Source organism: Gopherus evgoodei, chromosome 1 (assembly GCF_007399415.2).
Source record: "Gopherus evgoodei ecotype Sinaloan lineage chromosome 1, rGopEvg1_v1.p, whole genome shotgun sequence".
Taxonomy (NCBI): Eukaryota; Metazoa; Chordata; order Testudines; family Testudinidae; genus Gopherus; species Gopherus evgoodei.
In genome coordinates, this window is record NC_044322.1 from 73,801,771 (window position 1) to 73,824,072 (window position 22,302).

The 22,302-nt window shown below is 40.6% G+C and overlaps 1 protein-coding gene across 1 annotated transcript in view; it reads right to left on the reverse strand.

Annotated features, from left to right (window-relative positions):
- Positions 1-22,302, reverse strand: part of KLHL1 (kelch like family member 1) — a 480,042-nt gene that overhangs the window by 244,695 nt on the left and 213,045 nt on the right. The window contains 3 exon segments of the mRNA XM_030566357.1: positions 18,620-18,732; positions 18,735-18,771; positions 18,773-18,815. Coding sequence (XP_030422217.1) covers positions 18,620-18,732; positions 18,735-18,771; positions 18,773-18,815 — 193 coding nt within the window.

The window sequence follows — 22,302 nt, forward strand, 5'->3', positions numbered from 1 at the left end:
CTTGGAACGACGATGAGGGAGGAGTATAAAAATACTGCCTGAGAATGCAGGAGTGTAATCAGGAAGGCTGAAGCACAATTGGAGTTGCATCTAGCAAGGGATGTGAAGGTTAATAAGAAGGTTTCTACAGGTATGTTAGCAGCAAGAAGAAGGTCGGGGAAAATGTGGGACCATTACTGAACGGGGGAGATGACAGATGATGACGACTCAATGCTTTTTTTGTCCCAGTCTTCACAGACAAGGTCAGCTCCCAGACTGCTGCACTGGGCAGCACCGTATGGGGAGGAGATGGACAGCCCTCAGTGGTGAAAGAACATGTTAAGGACTATTTAGAAGAGTTGGACATGCACAAGTCCATGCGGCCAGATCTAATGCATCCTAGGGTGCTGACGGTGTTGGCTGATGTGATTGCAGAGCCATTTCCCATTATCTTTGAAAACTCGTGGTGATCAGGGCAGGTCCAGATGATTGGAAAAAGGCAAATATAGTGCCCATCTTTTAAAAAGGAAAGAAGGAGAATATGGGGAACTACAGACTTGTCATCCTCACCTCAGTCCCTGGAAAAATCATGGATAAGGTCCTCAAAGAATCCATTTTGAAGCACTCAGAGGAGAGGAAGGTGATCAGGAACAGTCAACATGGTTTCACCAAGGGCAAGGCATGCCTGAGCAGCCTGATTGCCTTCTATAATGAGATAACTGGCTCTGTGAATATGGGGAGAGCGGTGGACATGACATATCTTTACTTTAGCAAAGCTTTTGATACGGTCTCCCACAGTATTCTTGCCAGCAAGATAAAAAAGTATGGACTGGATAAATGGACTATAAGGTAGATAGAAAGCTGGCTAGATCGTTGGGCTCAACGAGTAATGGTCAACGGCTCTATGTCTAGTTGGCAGCTGGTATAAAGTGGAGTGCGCAGTGGGTCTGTCCTGAGGCTGGTTATGTACAACATCTTCATTAATGATCTGGATGATCGGATGGATTTCACCCTCAGCAAGTTTGTGGGTGACGCTAAGTTGAGGGAAAAGGCAGATTCGCCGGAGGGTAGGGATAGGGTCCAGAGTGACCTAGATAAATGGGAGGATTGGGCAAAAAGGAATCTGACGAGGTTCAACAAGGACAAGTGCAGAGTCTTGCACTTAGAACGGAAGAATCCCATGCACTGCTACAGGTTGGGGATCAACTGGCTAAGCAGAAGTTCTGCAGAAAAGGACCTGGGGATTCAAGTGGGACAACAAGCTCTATATGAGTCAGTAGTGTGCTCTCGTTGCCAAGAAGGCTAACAGCATATTGGGCTATATTAGTAGAAGCATTGCCAGCAGATTGAGGGAAGTGATTATTCCCCTCTATTCAGCACTGGTGAGACCACATCTGGAGTATTTTATCCAGTTTTGGGCCACCACTACAGAAAGGATGTGGACAAATGGAGAGAGTCCAGCAGAAGGCAATGAAAATGATTAGGGAGCTGGGGCACATGACTTATGAGGAAAGGCTGAGGGAACTGGGCTTATTTAATCTGCAGAAGAAAAGAGTGATGGGGGATTTGATAGCAGCTTTCAACTACCTGAAGCAGGGTTCCAAAGAGCATGGAACAAGGCTGTTCTCAGTGGTGGCAGATGACAGAACAAGGAACAATGGTCTCAAGTTGCAGTGGGGAAGGTCTAGGTTGGATATGAGAGAAAAAACTATTTCACTAGGAGGGTGGTGAAACATTGGAATAGGTTACCTAGGGAGGTGGTGGAATCTCCACCCTTAGAGATTTTTAAGGCTCGGCTTGACAAAGCCCTGACTGGGATGATTTAATTGGGGTTGGTCCTTCTTTGAGCAGGGGGTTGAGGAGATGATCTCCTGTGGTCTCTTCCAACCCTAATCTTCTATGATTCTATGATGACTCAAATATGATAACTCAAACATGCTATATATGATTACTCAAATATGCTATTTTTTTCCATGTTACTCACACTGTCTTCTCAACAGATGGAAGACTGTCATGAATAAAAAGACTATCTGATTACACAAAGTTAGATTTAATACTTTGCTGGAAATCATTTCTGCACAAATGTCAAGTGTGGCTGCTGTTAGACTGCTCTCTCCCTCAGAAAGGTGTTTTTTACTGATTACTATAGCCTGAAATGAGGTAGATGTTAGTCATATACAAATTTCACCAATGAAGTCATTGATCTGTGCTCCTGATTTACTAAGGTGAGTTACTGAGGGTGATTTTTTTCCCTTCCTATGCCTTGCCTTCTCCACCCTCACTCTGATGTCCTGAGATCATAGTTTACATCAAACAAGCACATTAAGCTCTGGTTAAAATGCCCATAGATAAAATTTCTAATGAATTTGTAATATTAGCATATTTAGATTATGAGCTATGCTCAATAAGTGTATTTGAAACAGCTGATCCCAACAGAAATGTATGATATGGAGAACTAGGAAATATCTGTATTTTGTATGAATATTGTGCATGCCCCAGTGTGTTTTGGTTATGACAGGTTATTTGCTATGGAGTTAAATAAAAAGACACATGCTGAAAAAAAAAGGAGGAACGTTAAAACAATAATCTACATATGGAGCATCCTAGCAGGCACAAACACAATAGCCAGGTTTATGCCCATGAAGAGATGACTTATTAGACCCAATCCTAAGTCACATAGCTGTTTTGCCAAAGCTGAGAAACTGGAGATCAAAATACACTCTCTTGTTAAAAGATCCCACCTACAGAAAGGGAGGTGGAAAAAGGGTTGCCAGCTGCTATAGGATAACAGTAGGACATAGACAGCTGCAGCAGCACAGGAGCCAGCAAACAGAACTGTAAACAGGGGAATTTCATTAGGAGTTTGCAAAGGGAATTTCCGGGGGAGACTAGGAGAGCTAGGCAGAAGAATAGACAAGTTAGTGAAAGGAGTGTGTGGTGTTCTGCTGATGTTCTGGTGCCTGTTGGGGGTTTGTTTTGCTGTGGGTGGTGGTGGTTTGGTTTGTGTCTCCTGGACTAACAGGTTTTAGGTGGGAAGGCTATGACCGATACAGAGGCAGCAGTGGAAGACACAGTGCAGATGACTGGATGTAGAAGCTGTGGCATGTACATGATCCAGGAAGGGGTACCTGATAAGAGTTTCATCTGCATGAAGTAGCACCTGATAGAGGTGATGGAAGAAAAGATCTGAGGACTGGAGATGTCATAACTATAAAAGGAAGGAAACAGCCCTCCTGTGTATGATACTATAAAATCCCTTCTGGCCAGAGATACCAAAATCCTTTGTAAAGGGTTAAGAAGCTCAAGTAACCTGGCTGACACCTGACCCAAAGGACCTATAAGAGGACAAGAAACTTTCAAATCTCAGTGGGGGGGAAGGCTTTTGTTTGTGTGCTCTTTGTTTTGGTGTTGTTCACTCTTGGGACTAAGAGGGACCAGACATCTATCCAGGCTCTCCAAATCTTTCTGAACCAGTCTCTCATATGTCAAACTTGTAAGTAACAGCCAGGCAAGGCATGTTAGTTTTATCTTTGTTTTCTCAACTTGTAAATGTTCCTTTTTGCTAAGAGGATTTACCTCTGTTTGCTGTAACTTTTAACCTAAAGCTAGAGGGGGTTCCTCTGGGCTCTATGAATCTGATTACCCTGTAAAGTTATTTTCCATCCTGATTTTACAGAGATGATTTTTACCATTCTTTCTTTAATTAAAAGCCTTCTTTTTTTAGAACCTGACTGATTTTTCCTTGTTTTAAGATCCAAGAGGATTGGAACTGGACTCACCAGGAATTGGTGGGGGAAAGGAGGGAGATTAGTTAAATTCTCCTTGTGTTAAGATCCAAGGTGTTGAATCGGTGTTCATCAGGAACTTGGTGAAAAAGTCTCTCAAGACTATCCAGGGAAGAGAGTTAGTATTTGGCATTAGTGGCAGCAAAACCAAATCTAAGCTGGTAATTAAGCTTAGAGGTTCTCATGCAGGTCCTCATATCTGTACTCTAAAGTCCAGAGTGGGGAAAGAAGATGCAGGTGGAAACTCTGGTTGAGTTTAGAAGGGGATTCGAGCAGATGGTGGAGCAACGATATGAGAAGGCTGAAGCAGGGCCAGCGCTTCCATTTAGGTGACCTAGGTGGTCGCCTAGGGTGCCAGGATTTGGGAGGGCGGTAATTCGGCGGCAGGTGGTCCTTCCGAGCTCCGGGTCTTCGGTGGCAATTCTGCGGTGGGTCCTTCACTTGCTCCGGGACCCGCTGCCGAAGTGCCCCGAAGACTGGGAGCGTGGAAGGACAACCCCCCTAGCCGCAGAATTGCTGCCAACAACTGGGAGTGCGGAAGAAAGCCCCCCCACCGCAGAATTGCTGCCAACAACTGGGAGCGCGGAAGGACCCCCGCCTAGAGTGCCAAAAACCCTGGCGCCGCTCCTGGGCTGAAGGGAAAAACTCAGACTTGCAGATGGAAGCAGGACCAAAGAATTCTGAGGGGAGACTGCTGGGTGAGGAAAGTGGACAGTGGAAGTATGTGACTAAGAGAACCAGGCAGAGAAAAAGACGGGCTAGTGAAGGAGTAATAGAACTCAGGAACAGGTTTGCGGTGTTGGAAAATAAAGTGGCACAGCAGGTGGTCGCTGAAGGTGAGAGGGCAAGGAAGAAAAGAAGATCAGTTAGTCCTATAGGGAGAGGGGAAGAGTCAATGGATATAACAACACCAAATATGACCCCCAGGAGGATATGGGATGGGTTGCAGAGGATTGCAAGGGAGAATAGGAATCGAGAGGACTTGCAGCCAGAGGGAACAGGGGATAGACCAGAAAATCGCTCCATCACCAGGAAAAGGCAGGTCTACATGATTGAGGACTCCTTACTGAGAAGAATAGATAGGCCTGTAACTAGAGCTGATCCAGAGAACAGAAGAGTGTGCTGTCTTCCGGGTGCTAAGATACGGGATGTGGACCTTAGGCTGAAAAGGATCCTAACGGGAGCAGGAAAGAATCCGCTGATTGTCCTTCATGTGAGAACAAATGATACGGCTAGATTCTTGTTGGAATGTATCAAGGGAGACTATGCCAGGCTGGGGAAGACGCTTAAGGTGATCGAGGCTCAGGTGATCTTCAGTGGGATTCTGTCTGTTCCTAGAAAAGGGCAACAAAGGTGTGACAAGATTATGGCTACCAACAGTTTGGTCAGGCAGTGGTGGTATAAGGAGGGCTTTGGGATGTATGGCCACTGGGAAGCATTCATGGACAGAGGACTGTTCTTTCAGGATGGACTTCACCTGAGTAAGGAGGGAAATAGACTTCTAGGATGGAGGTTGGCACAACTGATTAAGAGAGCTTTAAACTAGGAATGTGGGGCAGATGATTGGGATATATCCAGGTAATCTCCATGCAGGAATTTAACATCAAGAGGAAAGAAAACAAAGTAAGAAAGGATACAGCCGTGGGTATGAGAATGGACATAAGGAGGAAAGGTAGTATAGATACCACTCTAATACGTGATACTGGTGGTAGAATGTCTATGCCTAATTGGGTAAAGAATGTCAGTGAAGCCAAACAGCAAAAATTAAGATGTTTGTACACTAAAGTGAGGAGCCTAGGTAACAAAATGGAGGAACTAGAGCTACTGGTGCAGGAAGTGAAACCGGATATTATAGGGACAACAGAAACATGGTGGAATAATAGTAATGACTAGAGTACAGGTATTGAAGGGTACGTGCTGTTTAGGAAAGACAGAAATAAAGGCAAAGGTGGTAGAGTAGCATTATATATCAATGATGAGGTAGACTGTAAAGAAATAACAAGTGATGGAATGGATAAGACAGAGTCTATCTGGGCAAAAATCACATTGAGAAAGAAAGCTACTAGAGCAGGGGTCGGCAACCTCTGGCATGCAGCTTGCCAGAGGAAGCACCCTGGAGGGCCAGGCCAGTTTGTTTATCTGCCACGTCGGCAGGTTCGGCCTACCGCAGCTCCCACTGGCCGCGGTTCGCCGTCCCAGACCCATGGGGGTGGCAGAAAGCCATGGCCAGTACGTCCCTCGGCCCGTGGTGCTTCCCGCCACCCCCATTGGCCTGGGATGGTGAACCGCAGCCAGTGGGAGCCGCGATCAGCTGACCCTGCTGACACAGCAGATAAACAAATGGGCCTGCCCCGCCAGGGTGCTTACCCTGGAAAGCTGCGTGCAAGAGGTTGCCGACCCCTGTACTAAAGCGCCCCTCTATCCCCGAGATAGTGCTTGCGGTGTGATACAGACTGCTGGGATCCAATTTGGATATGGATAGAGACATCATTAATGTTTTTAATGAAGTTAACACTAATGGGAATTGTGTGAACATGGGAGACTTTAACTCCCAGATATAGACTGGAGGACAAGTGTTAACAATAATAATAGGGTTCAGATTTTCCTGGATGCGATAGCTGATGGATTCCTTCACCAAGTAGTTGAAGAACCAACAAAACCAACAAGAGAGGATGCCATTTTAGATTTGGTTTTGGTGAGTAGTGAGGACTTCATAGAAGAAATGGTTGTATGGGACAACCTTGGTTCGAGTGATCATGAGCTAAATCAGTTCAAACTATATGGAAGGATAAACAAATATAGATCCAGGACTAGGATTTTTTTATTTCAAAAGGGCTATCTTTAAAGAATTAAGGAAATTAGTTAGGGAAGTGGATTGGACTGAAGAAGTTGTGGATCTAAAGGCGGAGGAGGCCTGGATTTACTTCAAGTCAAAGTCGCAGAAACTATCAGAAGCCTGCATTCCAAGACAGAGGAAAAAAATTCATAGGCAGGAGTTGTAGACCAAACTGGATGAGCAAGCATCTCAGAGAGGTGTTTATGAAAAAGCAGAAAGCCTACAAGGAGTGGAAGATAGGAGAGATTAGCAAGGAAAGCTACCTTATTGAGGTCAGAACATGTAGGGACAAAGTGAGAAAGGCTAAAAGCCATATAGAACTGGACCTTGCAAAGGGAATTAAAACCAATCGTAAAAGGTTCTATAGCCATATAAATAAGAAGAAAACAAAGAAAGAAGAAGTGGGACTGCTAAACACTGAGAATGGAGTGGGGGTTAAGGATAATCTAGGCATGGCCCAATATCTAAACAAATACTTTGTCTCAGTCTTTAATGAGGCTAATGAGAAGTTTAGGGATAATGGTAGGATGACAAATGGGAATAAGGATATGGAGGTAGATAGTACCAGATCCAAGGCAGAAGCCAAACTCGAACAGCTTAATGGGACTAAATGGGGGGGGGCAAATAATCTTCATCCAAGAATATTAAAGGAACTGGCACATGAAATTGAAAGCCCATTAGCAAGAATTTTTAATGAATCAGTAAACTCAGGGATTGTACCGTAAGACTTGAGAATTGCTAACATAGTTCCTATTTTTAAGAAAGGGGAAAAAAAGTGATCCGAGTAACTATAGGCCTGTTAGTTTGACATCGTAGTATGCAAGGTCTTGGAAAAAATTCTGAAGGAGAAAGTAGTTAAGGACATTGAGGTTAATGGTAATTGGGACAAAATACAACATGGTATTACAAAAGATGGATTGTGCCAAACCAATCTGATCTTCTTTGAGAAGGTAACAGATTTTTTAGACAAAGGAAATGCAGTGGATCTAATTTAACTCATTTTCAGTAAGGCATTTGATACAGTTCTACATGGGGAATTATTAGCTAAATTGGAAAAGATGGGGATCAATATGAAAATTGAAAGGTAAATAAGGAACTGGTTAAAGAGGAGACTATAACAGGTCATACTGAAAGGTGAACTGTCATGCTGGAAGGAGGTTACTAGTGGAGTTCCTCAGGGACTGGTTTTGGGACCAATCTTATTTAATCTTTGTGTTACCGATCTTGGCACAAAAAGTGGGAATGTGCTAATAAAGTTTGCAGATGACACAAAGCTGGGAGGTATTGCTAATACAGAGAAGGACCGCAATATCATACAGGAAGATCTGGTTGATCTTGTAAACTGGAGTAATAGTAATAGGATGAAATTTAATGCTGACAAGTGCAAGGTCATGAATTTAGGGATTAACAAGAATTTTCATTATAAATTGGGGACACATCAGTTGGAAGTAACAGAGGAGGAGTAGGACCTCAGAGTATTGGTTGATCACAGGATGACTATGAGCCATCAATGCGATATGGCCGTTATAAAAGCTAATGCGGTTTTAGGATGCATCAGGCAAGGTATTTCCAGTAAAGATAAGGAGGTGTTAGTACCATTATACAAGGCACTGGTGAGATCCATCTGGAATATGTGTGCGCAGTTCTGGTCTCCCATGTTTTAAGAAGGATGAATTCAAACTGCCCAGGTACAGAGAAGGGCTACTAGGATGATCTGAGGAATGGAAACCTGTTTATGAAAGGAGACTAAAAGAGCTTGTCTTGTTTAGCCTAACCGAAGAAGGCTGAGGGAAGATATGACTGCTCTTTATAAATATATCAGAGGGATAAATATCAGGGAGAGAGAGGAATTATTTAAGCTTAGTACCCAATGTGGACACAAGAACAATGGATATAAACTGGACAGTAGGAAGTTTAGACTTGAAATTAGATGAAGGTTTCTAACCCATTAGAGGAGTGAAGTTCTGGAATAGCCTTCCCAGGGGAGCAGTGGGGGCAAAAGAACATATCTGGCTTCAAGACTAAGGTTGATACATTTATGGAGGGGATGGTATGATGGGATAGCCTAATTTTGGCAATTAATCTATCTTTTTTATTATTAGCAGGTAAATATGTCCAATGGTCTGTGATGGGATGTTAGATGGGGTGGGATCTGAGTTACTAGAGAGAATTCTTTCCTGGGCGCTGGTTGGTGAGTCTTGCCCAGATGCTCAGGGTTTAACTGATCACCATATTTGGGGTCGGGAAGGAATTTTCCTTCAGGGCAGATTGGCAGAGGCCCTGGAGATTTTTCGCCTTCCTCTGCAGCATGGGGTATGGGTCACTTGCTGGAGGATTCTCTGCACCTTGAGGTCTTTAAACCACAATTTGAGGACTTCAATAACTCAGACATAGTTTAGAGGTTTGTTACAGGAGTTGGGGGGTGAGATTCTGTGGCCTGCGTTGTGCAGGACGTCAGACTAGATGATCATAATGGTCCCTTCTGACCTGAAAGTCTATGAGTCTGTGAGACAACAGGCTGATGGAGAGTCAGGAGTCTGCAGCAAGGATGCTGTAACTTGGTCCTTAAGAGACTTGGGACTATAAAGACTATGTCATGTCTGTGTACGGACTTGAGAGGAATGCCCAGGGTAGGTAAGACAGTATAGGTATAGATATAGGCCTTTGTTAGTTTAAAGTGATTTTCTCAGACTGCTCTGTGACTTTTGGCAAAATTAAGCATGCTCTGTTCTGAAGAAGCTGCTTCTGTGTCACTACGTATTGTTAATATGCACAGGCTGTGGAAGGGAAACTCATCTATGTCCCTACCTATTGGGTTTTCTAGGTATCACAGTTGGTGACCGAGATGTATAACCTGGAGACTCAGTTGGGGAGCTGCAGTTTCTCAACACCAAGACAAGTGGAGGCATGAGCCAGCCATATGAATGGGATGCACTTGTAAGACTGGAAAAGACCCTAAAATGGGGTGCTTACCCAGCAACTAACATATTTTGGGCAGCAGAATGTTCTTTCTAAGTAAAAAAATTAAAGAGTTCTGTTTTCCATATTGTATAATATGTTCTAAAGAAAATGATAAATAAAAAGTTACCTTTTTAAACAATACTTCATACAAAATAGTATTCTCTTTATTGTGTGCAGAGTTTTGAAAACACAATATATTACACATTTAGACAAACTCTGGTTCAGTAATGTGAGTTACATTCTAGGAAACATTATCTGTCACTATTTGAGAGGATTAATTTGTTTTCACAATTGCTAGAATTGTAGGATTTATTATGTTGTTAGTTTCTAGTTGGCTGGAGGAAAGTTTAAATAGGCATTTCAAAAACAACAATACAATACATAATAAAATGAATGGGATGAGTTCTGCTGCTGCTAAAAGTGCCTCAAGTCTTCTATGATGGACTATCTATACAAAGAAAAATATTATTACAGTTCGCCCATTTTGTGCAAGATGCCATAAAAGTTTCAACAGACACCTTGCAGTTCTATACCTGCTATTTACAGTACATATGGTACAATAATTTATTTTGTAAACACATTACTGACAGACAATAAGAACATCTAGAGAGTCACTGCATGCTTTAAAATACAAATGTGTTATTGCGAACACACTACTAATAGAAGTCACATCAAACTTAAAATGTAAGGCCTTGTCATCCCATTTGCTGCATGAAGAATAGTGTAAGGAGACCCGGCCCAGAAAAAAAAAACACACCAAAAGCAGAGCAACACAATACATACAAAAGAGGTAGCACTTTCACAATACATTGCCCCTGCATGCTATGCTGTACAGATCCTGAAGTTCTAGGGATGTTCAAATGAGATTCATCCATAAATAGGGCGTAGTATTCCAAAAGCCATAGTCTGAGTGAAAAGTACAGCATCTTATAACCCTTCTCAGAATTAAGCTGTCAAACACACATAAGTGAAGCATAAACTAAAGCTGTCCCAGATGTCTCTAAAGTAAGCTATATGGTGTGTGCTCAAAGATTTGAGGGTTAAAATGGTAAGAACAGAGACGAGTGGAGGCAGTCTAATGAGGGAAGAGGAAAGTCCAGCCAAAGGGGATGTAGAATAGATAAATCATCCTTCCAATGATGACTGGACTTTGAGTCCATAGGCATGAAAAGATGAAAGCAAGTTATGGGGTATGTGTGACACAGAGGCCCATTGGTTGTTCACTATGCTATGTCAGCAACTCTTGTCAGGCTTGATAGACTCAATACATTTAAAACACTGTTGTCATGATATATACCCAAAAGGTGGCATGTAGTTTATCATTGAAAAACTAATAACTCACTGATCATTAATATTCTTGTGTGCTGTATGTATGGGATGTGCATAAAGAGTTACATATATGTGCTATAGTTACTGGCTTAAAATGTGTTTGGTAAAAACTGAATAAGCCCAATCTGCCCTAGAAAAAAGATGCATATGTGCTAGTCTGATCAACCTGGTTGTCAAGCGGACACAATGAAGGTACATTTACATAAAAGGTAATAAAACCATCAACCAGGCAAGTGAGGGAGTTTGTTGTATATACTATTAATATATTATAAAAGGGTAACATCTTTTATAAAAGCCTGTGACACTCTGGTGATAAATATCATTGTAAAATGTACACATTGACATAATATGAGGAATTATGATACTCACTGCTACCATGCTTTAAAGTCTGTGACCAAACACAGGGAGAAACAGGCTTCCCCCAGACAGGAAGGAAAGGAGCTCTCTACCAGTCTCAAATATGAAGAGAACTTTATGGAATCAAAAAACAATGGAAGCCTCATTTACATATGAATCAGCAGATGGGAAGCCCACAGAAAGGGAAAAAGATAAAGAGGTCATCCTGCCTCTTGATACTGGGTCAATGAATTCTAAGAGATCTAAGGGATGTGACAGGGTCTGCTTACCCTGCACTATCCCAGACAGAGTTAAGCCCGTATTATTGACAGAGGAAGTCCCGCCTCCCTGGTGAGATTGGGCATGCTCCAAATGCTCTGGAGGCCGCAGGGAAAGGACCTGTCTGGGAAGCTCCTGCAGAGGGCCAATCACAGCTCCTGACAGCGCTGAAAATCAGAGCCACCCTGGGCCCACCAGCACCCCAGTGACTGGAGGAGCCATTGGAGGTGACCAACCCCACTGACACAGAGAACCTGACATCTCATGGGAGACCCCAACGCAAACTCTGGTAGGAAGTGACCCAGGGAAGGTGACAGAGTGGTACCTCCCACCCAGGAAACCTCAGCGTGTTTCAGTAGGACCCCCCCCCCATGCTGAGTCAGTGGAAACCACTACGCCACTGTTAGGGCCCTGGGTTGGGGCCCGGTGGAGTCGGGTAGGCCCAGGCCCCACTGGGGCCACAACACTCCTTAGTCAGTGCCCCGACTTTATAGACTCTGGCTGCTAGGCCACGCTGCCCTGCACTGAAGGATGGCTCTATAGACTCTGGCCGATAGGCCCCGCTGCCCTGCACCAAGGGTTGCTTCATAGACTTCGTCCGCTAGGCTGCACTGGCCCACACTGAAGGGCTGCTTTATAGACTGTGTTTTATAGCCCATGCTGCCTTTACCCTAGGTGTGTGGACCATCACAAGGAGAAAGAGAGCACCATTTTGGCATCTTTTACCTAGGAAAGGGAAATCAGCACCTTGTACTTCTGTGAAAGATCCTGACTGAGGGAAAGTCAGCCATGGCTGTAAAGAAGAAAGACTGGTAAGAAATCTACCTTGAATCAAGACTGTAGATTATTGAGTTAGGTCTCAGACACTGGAAAGCACATTTTACTTTTATTCGTTTCTAACCATTTTTATCTTTATCCCTTGTACTTGAATTCACTTAACAACTCTCTCTTCTTGTCAATAAACTTGTTTTACTTTTAATCTAAACCAATACAGTACTATGTTTGAATTGAAGCAATTGTTACTTATAAAAGTAATAAGCTGTGCTTTTCTCTCCTTAAAAAAGTAATGAACCTTATTGATCCCTGAGTGTTTCCAGAGAGGGCTAGACACTTCAGGGCAGATGGTGTAGGGGAAATTTGGGACTGGGGTGTGTTGGGTTCCCCTGCTAATAGTAACCAAGGCTGATGGAGACCAGGGTGCTGTTGTGTTGTGGTAAGCTACCAAAGACAGATTGCTGAACCAGAGTGCACAGCACACAGACTTTTGAGCACTGTGTGTTTGTCTGCTGGCTGTTTGTTGTCCAGGCTGTAAGCCACAACAGCAGAGCATTTAAGGCACCTAAGATTAAAGGGTAGGTGGTGACAAAACCTCTTACTGCTCTGGGTTGAACCTCAAAACATCACATTAGGATCACGGTGATCATGGTGTTTAGGATTAGACATGTAGTATTCAATGGGATGCAAACATTCTGTTGAGATATCCACATTCAGAAATACTCAAAAACTATGTTGAACAGGCAAGAGAAGAATGCACAAATTACTATGATGATGACACAAGCACTCCTACTTTTGCTCCCCACACCATCCACCACCTTATATGTGCACAAGTACACTCTCATTACACAATATGCCAGCAGTAGTGTGACTGAGGGTAAATGAAAGTAACCGGTTTACCCACTTTTCATTTGGGGAATATGGAGTTTAATTTACGTGATTTTACCCTTTTTTAAAAACCACTACACCACTACATGCCAGTGGTTGTAGAAGAAAAATACAATCAGATGGTCTTTCTGAAAAGAGAGAGTCCATGTAAAGCAAAAAGGATTGTTAACCTCTTCCTTTCTGATATTTATATTTTGCAGTTTGGAAGGAATAGTTGGAAATGGGTAAAAGGGGACAAGGGAAGAGTTCCTGTTGTGAAAAAATGTGTATTTAAAGATAGATTTCCTAGTATTCCAGGCATATTATTTAACATACACTACTTTCTGAAGTTAAATGCAACAGTTTCAAAATCATGTTTCAAAGTATTAATCTGATTACAAACAGAAAGTGAGTTCATTTGTTGAAGTCAGGATAGAATTTTGGCTAAAGTAATTTACATTGCAACAATTCATTTCATATTCAGAAGAGCAGGAAGCAGCCTTAGCTCATCCCGTGACCATACTGTTTGACCATATCACACTATTTGGAAATAAGCAAGTAACTTTTATGCATCCTCCAGAAAAAAACAAAACCACAAATTAACACACACAAAGACAAAAACCAAAACCAAAAACACCCACTAATCAAACCAAAGCTGCCTAACCATCTTGTGAACTCCCACTCCTGGGCATCTTTTAGGTACCTACATTTGAAAATCTGCTCCCAAAGTGCTTAATTCACTTTTGAAAAATTTGACTTTTTTGGCTTTTCTTCCTGGTTTGGGACAATATTGTTTTCCACAAAATCTCAGCAATTTTCACTCAAATTAAATGCCACAGTATTTCATTTTGTGAACACAAGCACATTCCTGCAGCTGGCATGTTTCAGTGTTTCTGAAATGAAATATGCTCCCCAAGCTCCCAGGGAGCCCACCAGGTGGGCTTCTGAGAGGCTGGATAGATGTTCAAGGAAGCTGGGTAAACACCAGGCAATTTTCCAACCTGCTTGATTTCCATTGAAAGTTTTGACAAAATGTCATGCTCCCATCAGAATGTTTCAATTTCAATAAATCAGCATTTTCTGGGAGAAAAATTATGCAGCAGAAAATTTCTGACCAGCTCTACTATTAACCATTATTAGTATGAAACCTCACTATAGCATTTTTAAATTAAATCTCTGATACAAAATAGGAAGATGATAGGTGTGGCATTGCGGGGTAGGGTGGGAATCAAACATAGTGATGAGCTTCTATATTGTTCTGATTTAACAGGAAAATGTATCAACATAATATCCTGAATGATCATTTGTAGTTATGAAAATTAAGGTCTAGCATTTAAGCACATGCTTAATCACTAGAGTAGTCCCCATTTATGCTTTTCTATGCACAAAGAGAAGCCATGTGTTTACAGACTGAATAACTTATTTTAGAACTAAATTAAAGTCTCTGTGAGGAGTGGGATGTGTGAGAACAAAATGTTGGTTGTTCCTGCAACATAGTCAGAATTCTTAGGAAATTAAAAGTTCAGTGTATAGAAAATAGACTTCACTGTGAGAACTCATCTGCTTAAAATTAAGCGTGTGCTTAGGTCCTTTGCTGGATTAGGAACAATGAGCCCAACTGTATGAAGTACTGTAAACCTCTTGAAAAATGTTGAGTGACTTCAACTCCCATTTCATACTATGGGAGTTGAAAGTGTTCTACACCACACATGCAATGAATACAGCTATGAAACTGACACCTTTGGTTTATGAGCACTTAACCTTTAAATATCTAAGAATTCTGATTGTGTTGCAGGGACAGCAGCCATGTTGTTCACACACATTATGCTTCTCATCAAAAATTTACTTCTGTTCTTATTAAAATAAATATTATTCATACTGAAAATATATATTTGACACATTGTCCAAGGGCAAGAGGGGAAAGAACAAGGCCCTGGACAGAGCTCTCTCTCCAATAAGACTAACAACAATTTAGAAATTTGCTGTATTTGAAACCTATATGCTGCTTTTGGTTTTGGATTGCCTGATTTTTACTAACTTTTATGCTTCTTATTTATTTTCCCCCATAGATGTTCTTGGTAACAACCCCCCCCACACACACACAGACGTTCTCTCCCATTTGGCTTTTGCATTACAAGCATGTAACAAATTTCTCACTGAAGACCAAGTAGAATAGAAAACACAAATGGCCTGATGTATCTATGTATGGAGAGGAGCCTATGCCTGTGAAAGTGGGATTTCTGCCTCTTTGGGATACTACCCATTTCATAGCAGTCCCTCCAGAAGGGCTCAGTGGTAGCTAAAAGAGAAGGGGCAAGGGGAAGAAGGGAGAGTATGAGATAGACAGCTGTGTTCCTCCAGATTCTCCTTTTCCAAACCATTGAGCATTAGGATCACATGTTAAAAACAGCACTATATTTTACCGACTTGCACTGCTTTTCATTCTCTTTGGAACCACGTCAACTACTAAGGGGTATCCCATAACAGTACAATACATGTAAGCTCTTGGAAGCATGTCTTCAGCAGAAGGCATGCTGCCATGCCTGGGAAAAGTTGGTGGGATTTAGTTTCAAGGTGGCTAGAAGGGCCGTCTATGCCAATGCACCCCAGCTCTTATGGTTCCTCCAGAATTCATGGCTGAAGAACAGTTGAAATTCCATCTTCTTTCATGACAGTGACTCCCATCTTTGTGACAGAAGAATGTGAAAAATAGAAGGACTGTCAATTCACAGAGTTCCTTCCCCCTATTGAGCTGTTGTCCAGTAGGGGAGAATGGAGTTTATAAAAACAAACTGATAAACTAGAGTTTATTGACATTTTCCCTCCATTTATAATAACAAATATATTACAATGAAAACTGAACAGTGACTGAGACCTAAATTAGTAATGAATTTATGAATCTTTAGGTGCAGCATGATATAATTTAAAAATAAAGTAAAAATGTATCATGTCACTATAGGGAAAACATGAGAGCAGAAATGGTCAACAGGGGGGTTATCACTTGGTGAATGTAATATTCAACAGATATAAGATAGTAGGAATGAGAATTTCTTGGTTCTATCTCAGTGTAAGAATGCTTTTATCTTTTGAAGACAATTTTTGGAATCATTTCATTTTGTGCCCTTATTCTTTGGCTGGTTGATATTTATGATCCATTAACAAAATATATTGTCTTTGGATTACCAGTTCTATATTCTCTAAGTGTCCATGTAGCCAGCTCTGATTCCCTACTCATTGGGTTGGTATAATATAATAATTTTAGTGATAAATATCCAGTCACAAGTACAATGTTTCTGAAGTTTAAAAAAAAAAAGTTTAAAAAATAATAAAAAACAACCCTGTTCTTTAACTTTTCAAAAACTTTTGAAGATCTGCAGTGTTTTACAAGTTTTCCCCTGTTTTTTTCCCCACTGTTTCCATTATGATATTCTGACAGCACTGTAGATCATATGAGAAATTATTTAGGTCTTGTAGTTAAAAAAATTAGTTAGAGAAAAATCAATTCACCTATTTCCATATTTTTTTCATATCTGAAATTACCTTTTGATTTCATAAAAAGCAAACACACTTGAATCTTGAAAATATGCATTCATTCATCCTTTCTATAGACTTGAAGTCAGAAACATTCATAAGGAATCATTATTTATTTGGTTGGCCCTCCAAAAATGTTCAACTTTTACAAGTAAAAATGTAATGTAAAACACTACAGCTAAGGGATTACAAATTAGTTATTATTCACAATAAAACTGATTTTGTAAAGATGCATAAATGTGACTCTGTAGTTCATGTATCAAATAATCAGACATGTATAGGATAAAAACTTCCGTGAGTTAGAGGATCATTTATGTACACAGAAAAATACACATACTTGTATGTGCACATATGCATATTTATCATGATTGCAAAGTCAGCCATGATAATGTAGCTATATATGCAATTACAATTAAACATACAACTTGGGTCTTGGTTTTGAATATCCAGCCTTCAAAATGTACTTCAAGAGTTTACCACCTAGACAAAGTAACTTAAGATAAAGGCCAACTTATTAGTTACAACTGGTTTCCTTGCTGGCCTACAGTCCTCGCTTGGGCAATTTTCCCATTGCATGAAATTCAATGTTTGCTTACCAGCTTGAAGATCAGGCCTCCTGTCTCCAAGCAACTGTGCATAAGCTACTCATATCTCAGAAACAGGTTCAAAATAAACACTGAAGTAAATTAGATATATCAGATATGACTAATCAATTCTGCTATAACAAAAAACTCCAAAATCAAACCAAATCAAGCAATGTAATGACCAAAAAAAATTGATAATGAAATGAATTTCATTTTCATATATTCAGCAGATCATTACAAGGGCCAATATCTGCACTAAATAAGTGCCAGATTCTTGACCTATGGAACTTACATTCTAAGGCACAGAGGTTTCAATACATATTTTGAAACTTCTATAATAGTATACGGATATTCACATGCATATAATGCCATCAGCATTAGTGGTCTGAAAACATGTGTTATTATATGGTACTTAATAATCATGCAATAGAATGTGTGCTTTTTAAAATGAAGAACTGGCTGGAGAAACCAAGCAGCTGCATCAAAAACTTTCCTATTACTTCACTAATAATTTCAATCTAGACCAGAAGGGACCATTATCTCTCTCGAGGTGATAGGTGATCCGGTCTCAACGTAAACCTAATCTCATGAGCCAGATGTTCTTAATTGCAGCAAACCGTGCAGAATTAAATTACTACAGATAGGTTTTTGGTATTTTAGTAGGCAACATTTCTTCTACATTGATTCCGATTAATTTCTAATAATGTTAATGTGATATCAGCCTGTGGGTGGTAGTGGGTATAATTTAAGTACTGTATGATATAGAACTGTAGCTCTTTTCTAAATGATAATTTTAATCCTTAATGTACATCGAAAGGGAAGAGAAAAGGGAAAAAACAAATACATTGAAGACATTTTGTTTTGCCTGTTCTCTTCCCCTTTCATGTGCATTAATGATTAAAATTATCATTTAAAAAAGAACTACAGATTTTATAATCATATAGACATTAAATGACATTCTAAATACACTGAAGATATCATTAAGTATAAAGCTCCCTATATCCAAAGCAGGCACAATAAAAACCCTTATTAAAAATATTTTGAGGCCTGAAGATTCATTTTCACAGTATAAACATTACTACTAAAACAGTATGCTACTGTGATTTACAGCACATTCCTGAACAGTGTCTTAGCAGTTAACTGCATTCACCATTCAGGGTGAGATTTTGATGACCTTATTCTAGTTCAGTACCACACTCCACGAGCAGCCCCACTGGCTTTTAGTAGGATCACTTGGGAGTATGGCACTATTCAGTAAGAGTAATGACAACAAATTGTTTCTCCAATGCTAGTGAGATACCTTTGAAAATAATATATGACGCACATTAGATAATTGAAATATACTGAAATTGCTTTACCATGGTGTAGCTGTGAGCCACCTTCATAAGATCTGTGCACCCTTGTGCATCAGCAAATGCTCGTATTCCCAAACAGTTGGATGGATGTAAAAGCTTCATTAGAAAATGGCAGAAACCTCTACTACTTGTGGGAGGTGAAGTAGGCAGGCAGCCTGCCAGATAGTTTTCAATGGTGTCCTCCTTCAATTCCAAGCACCTGAAAAAGAGATTAAGATACACATTAAGATACCAGATTACTTCCTGTATGTGTGTCTACATGAGAGAACAATTGCCCAATGGGAGTTAGCAAACAAGTTAGTAATAAATAAATGCTAAACTGCTGGATGATGGTCAGATGACATCCTTAACATCAACTTTATTACTGCCGAAGCCTGCCTTGGGGGCAAATGGGAATCAAGTTAACTCTCCATTGGCCATCAACAGCCAATTTGTAGGTAGTACAGAGCTGGATGGTTGCAGATGTGCAGAAGCAGGTCACACAATGGGATTTTTAAAAATTGTTTCTATACTTAAAATATGCCTATCAGGCAAATCAATGCTTGCACTTGTTTAGAGTCTTTCAGGCACTTATAGAACCTCAAGTTGGCCAAATGTAATTTTCAGATTAAAAATAACACAAAAAAGTGAGTGGGTATTTTTTAGGCCAGGCTGAATGGAGGACAGAAGAGGGTATGATATGGAGGACTTATGGAAGGTAATATTTTAACTGTTTTCATGCTCAGTCCTCAACTCTGAAACTAATGCCATGGAACTATTAAGTCTTCAAGAACACCTTCTAAGTTATATGCAGTCTTAACCTTTTAAAGCATCTTGTATTATTAAAATCTGATTTTCCAAATAATAATTATAATATTTTCTAAATCTATGTAAGCAAGGTTCTGAATGAGCTCTCCTTTGACAGCTACCTGGGGAATGGAAAAGGACTTCAGGAACAGAATTGTAGTTTACATGAACCACCTACTCTGCTAGATATCCAGCAGACAGAGCTTGTTGCCCAAAGTGATCAAGTTTGGCTGGTGTTGGGTCACAAATCACTTTAGTACCGAATGCAGAGGTTGTGAAATGTTGTTATCAATGTTATTTTTATTGTATGAGCAAAGGGGAGCAGAACTTGCTTAGCCTGTCCTGATTTAGGGGTCACCCTCAACTAAGAGGAACTAGCTAAGACAGGGGTTTGAATGCCAGACCCAGTGAAAATGGAGGGGCTGGCTGGTGAGTGACAGCAGTCAATGCTGGGAGGTGGGCTCTGTTGCAGAGCTCCAGGTATGGTTTAAACCTGGTCCTTCCCATGGTTAAAAGAACAGAACTACGTAAGGCTCCATTAGGAGTCTTTTGTTTTGTTAAATGCTTACTAAAGCTGAAATCACTTGTTGCTGGGAAGACATTTCTGCCCAGCCCGCTTAGTTCCTCACTGGTAGCTGGCAGTCCATGACACATCAAAATCACTAAGAGTTGAGGGAAAACCTCAAGAGACTGACCCTACAGAGGTCACAGTATAGAAGCAGGTGGTAGAAGGTGACTGTGTGCAGAGCAGTGGCTGGCAGGGCAGCCTGGGGAACGGAATGGTGGTTAACGGGGTGACCAGCCAAAGCAAGTGCTCAGATGATGGCGCAGACGATGATGCCTTCTCCCTGCACCAGGTGGGAGGTGAACTTGCACTATGCACCCCTGAACCCTGAGTTCTCACTGACCCAGGACAACCACTGTGAGTGGGGTGTGGTGATGGGAGGAGAGAGGGGCATAGTAAAGGAAAATTTTGGTTGCAGAACTCAAGAACATGAATCAGAAGACAGTGCTCCATGCACTCTGGGTGGTGTCCTGCTCATGGTTATAGTTTATGAATCCTGCTTACAGCATTTTCCCTATTCAAGGTTGGTGACTTCCTACACTCAGACTCTGTGCTTGTGAGAGGGGAAGTATTGCCTCGTAGAGGCATCTGGGCCAGTGTGCAACTTCCCAGGTTACTGGGTAGGGGCTCAAGCTGGTTCTATGTGTTGTATTGTTGAGAAGGAACCCCTAGATATTGAACCCAGCCCTGGTTACTGCTGATTCCATCTGGCAGAAGGTTTACACATATAAGTAACAAAAGATGATCGAGTTCAGAGTAACATTAGTGACAAGGATTTGAAATATGGATGGCATAGCCCCCCTTATACAATGCTCATGGTGATGACTTAAATGCCACAATTTATGAAATTACTAAAGACAAGGGGAAGCTGGTCTCCATGGGTGGGTGTCTCAAGGATTTCAAAAGCAGCAAAGAATCCTGTGGCACATTATAGACTAACAGACGTTTTGGAGCATGAGCTTTCGTGGGTGAATACCCACTTCGTCAGATTTCAGTGTTTCATCACTTAGATACAGTGACACATTTCATAAAAATATTATAGATGCATTTAGAAAAGAGAAGAAAAGTAAGATTCAGCATGAAAAGGGCTGAAGAAAGTGAAAACTTAGAAAATATTTTTGATATATTGGACTAAACATCTCTGTATCACAATGTCAAAGCTCCCATTGGCTTCAGTAGTACAGGATTGAGACTCTAGTTTATTATATGACTGTAAAGGCCTTGGTTCACTGGCTTCAATGGACAGCTCATAATACATGAGTATTTGCAGGAATGGAGTCCAAACCTCCAAATTTTTAATGTTTGTTCACAGCTATAATTAAAAAAGGCTTAACATGTGAGGACTTCAGGGTAAATTTCACTCAAGTTATAATATACAAGCATGGACATTTTAGATCATAAAGGTTTTGGGGGTAAAAAAGGCCAGATATTAAAACTGATACAACACTTGACATTAACCAAAAGGTCATAATTTCAATAATTATATTCCAGTTTTAGTTATCATTTCACAGTTCATGCTTTATCTTCTAGATTTAGTTATACATCTCAAACATCAATAAGTAGAAAACATTCAATGTTGCATCATCCTAATGAGAGTACCACAACAAAACATTACCTAAATTATAAAGATTACAAATTAGAGGTCATTGGGGAAGAAATAAATAGGAAACTATGGAAATTAATACATGCAAAAGTACAATACTTAAGGTACTTTCTGAAAAAGCATGCTAAGAAACTAGCACTTTGATTTTACTTTTCCTGTACTGAACAAAACATTTAAAAATATAAGGCAAAGATTAAAATGCATATTAATCTTGCTGTTCAAAGCAATAGAGTTTCACTATTAGATAACTTCATGTTTTTCCACATCCAAGTTTTATGTTCACTGTCATACTAAGGAAAACAAAATACAAGTCTTAAATCTATCGCCTATTATTGAACAATTCTGAAAAATGTCTTGGCATCTTAAAATAAAACAGCACTAGAATTATATTTAAAAGAAAACCCACCACTTTATCTTTTGATATAAAAAACAAAATGCATTAGCCATAGCATGGAATGTAAATTTCTGACCTTCTCTCCTTCTCTTTTCAAACAAAAAGGGTTTGATATAACAGGGAACTAAAACAATTGTTCTTCACTAGAATTAGTTAAAACGTATCCATCAAAAGCTCTGAAAATATGTAAAGATATTAAACAAATTCCAAAATAGGACTAACATCTAAAGACTAAAACCTTTGATCATTGCCCCAAATTCAAACAATTCTTCCCTTTTATGTGTAAAATAGTTAAAGTTTGGAAAAGTGAGCTCTACCAGACCGAAGTGGGGAGGCGC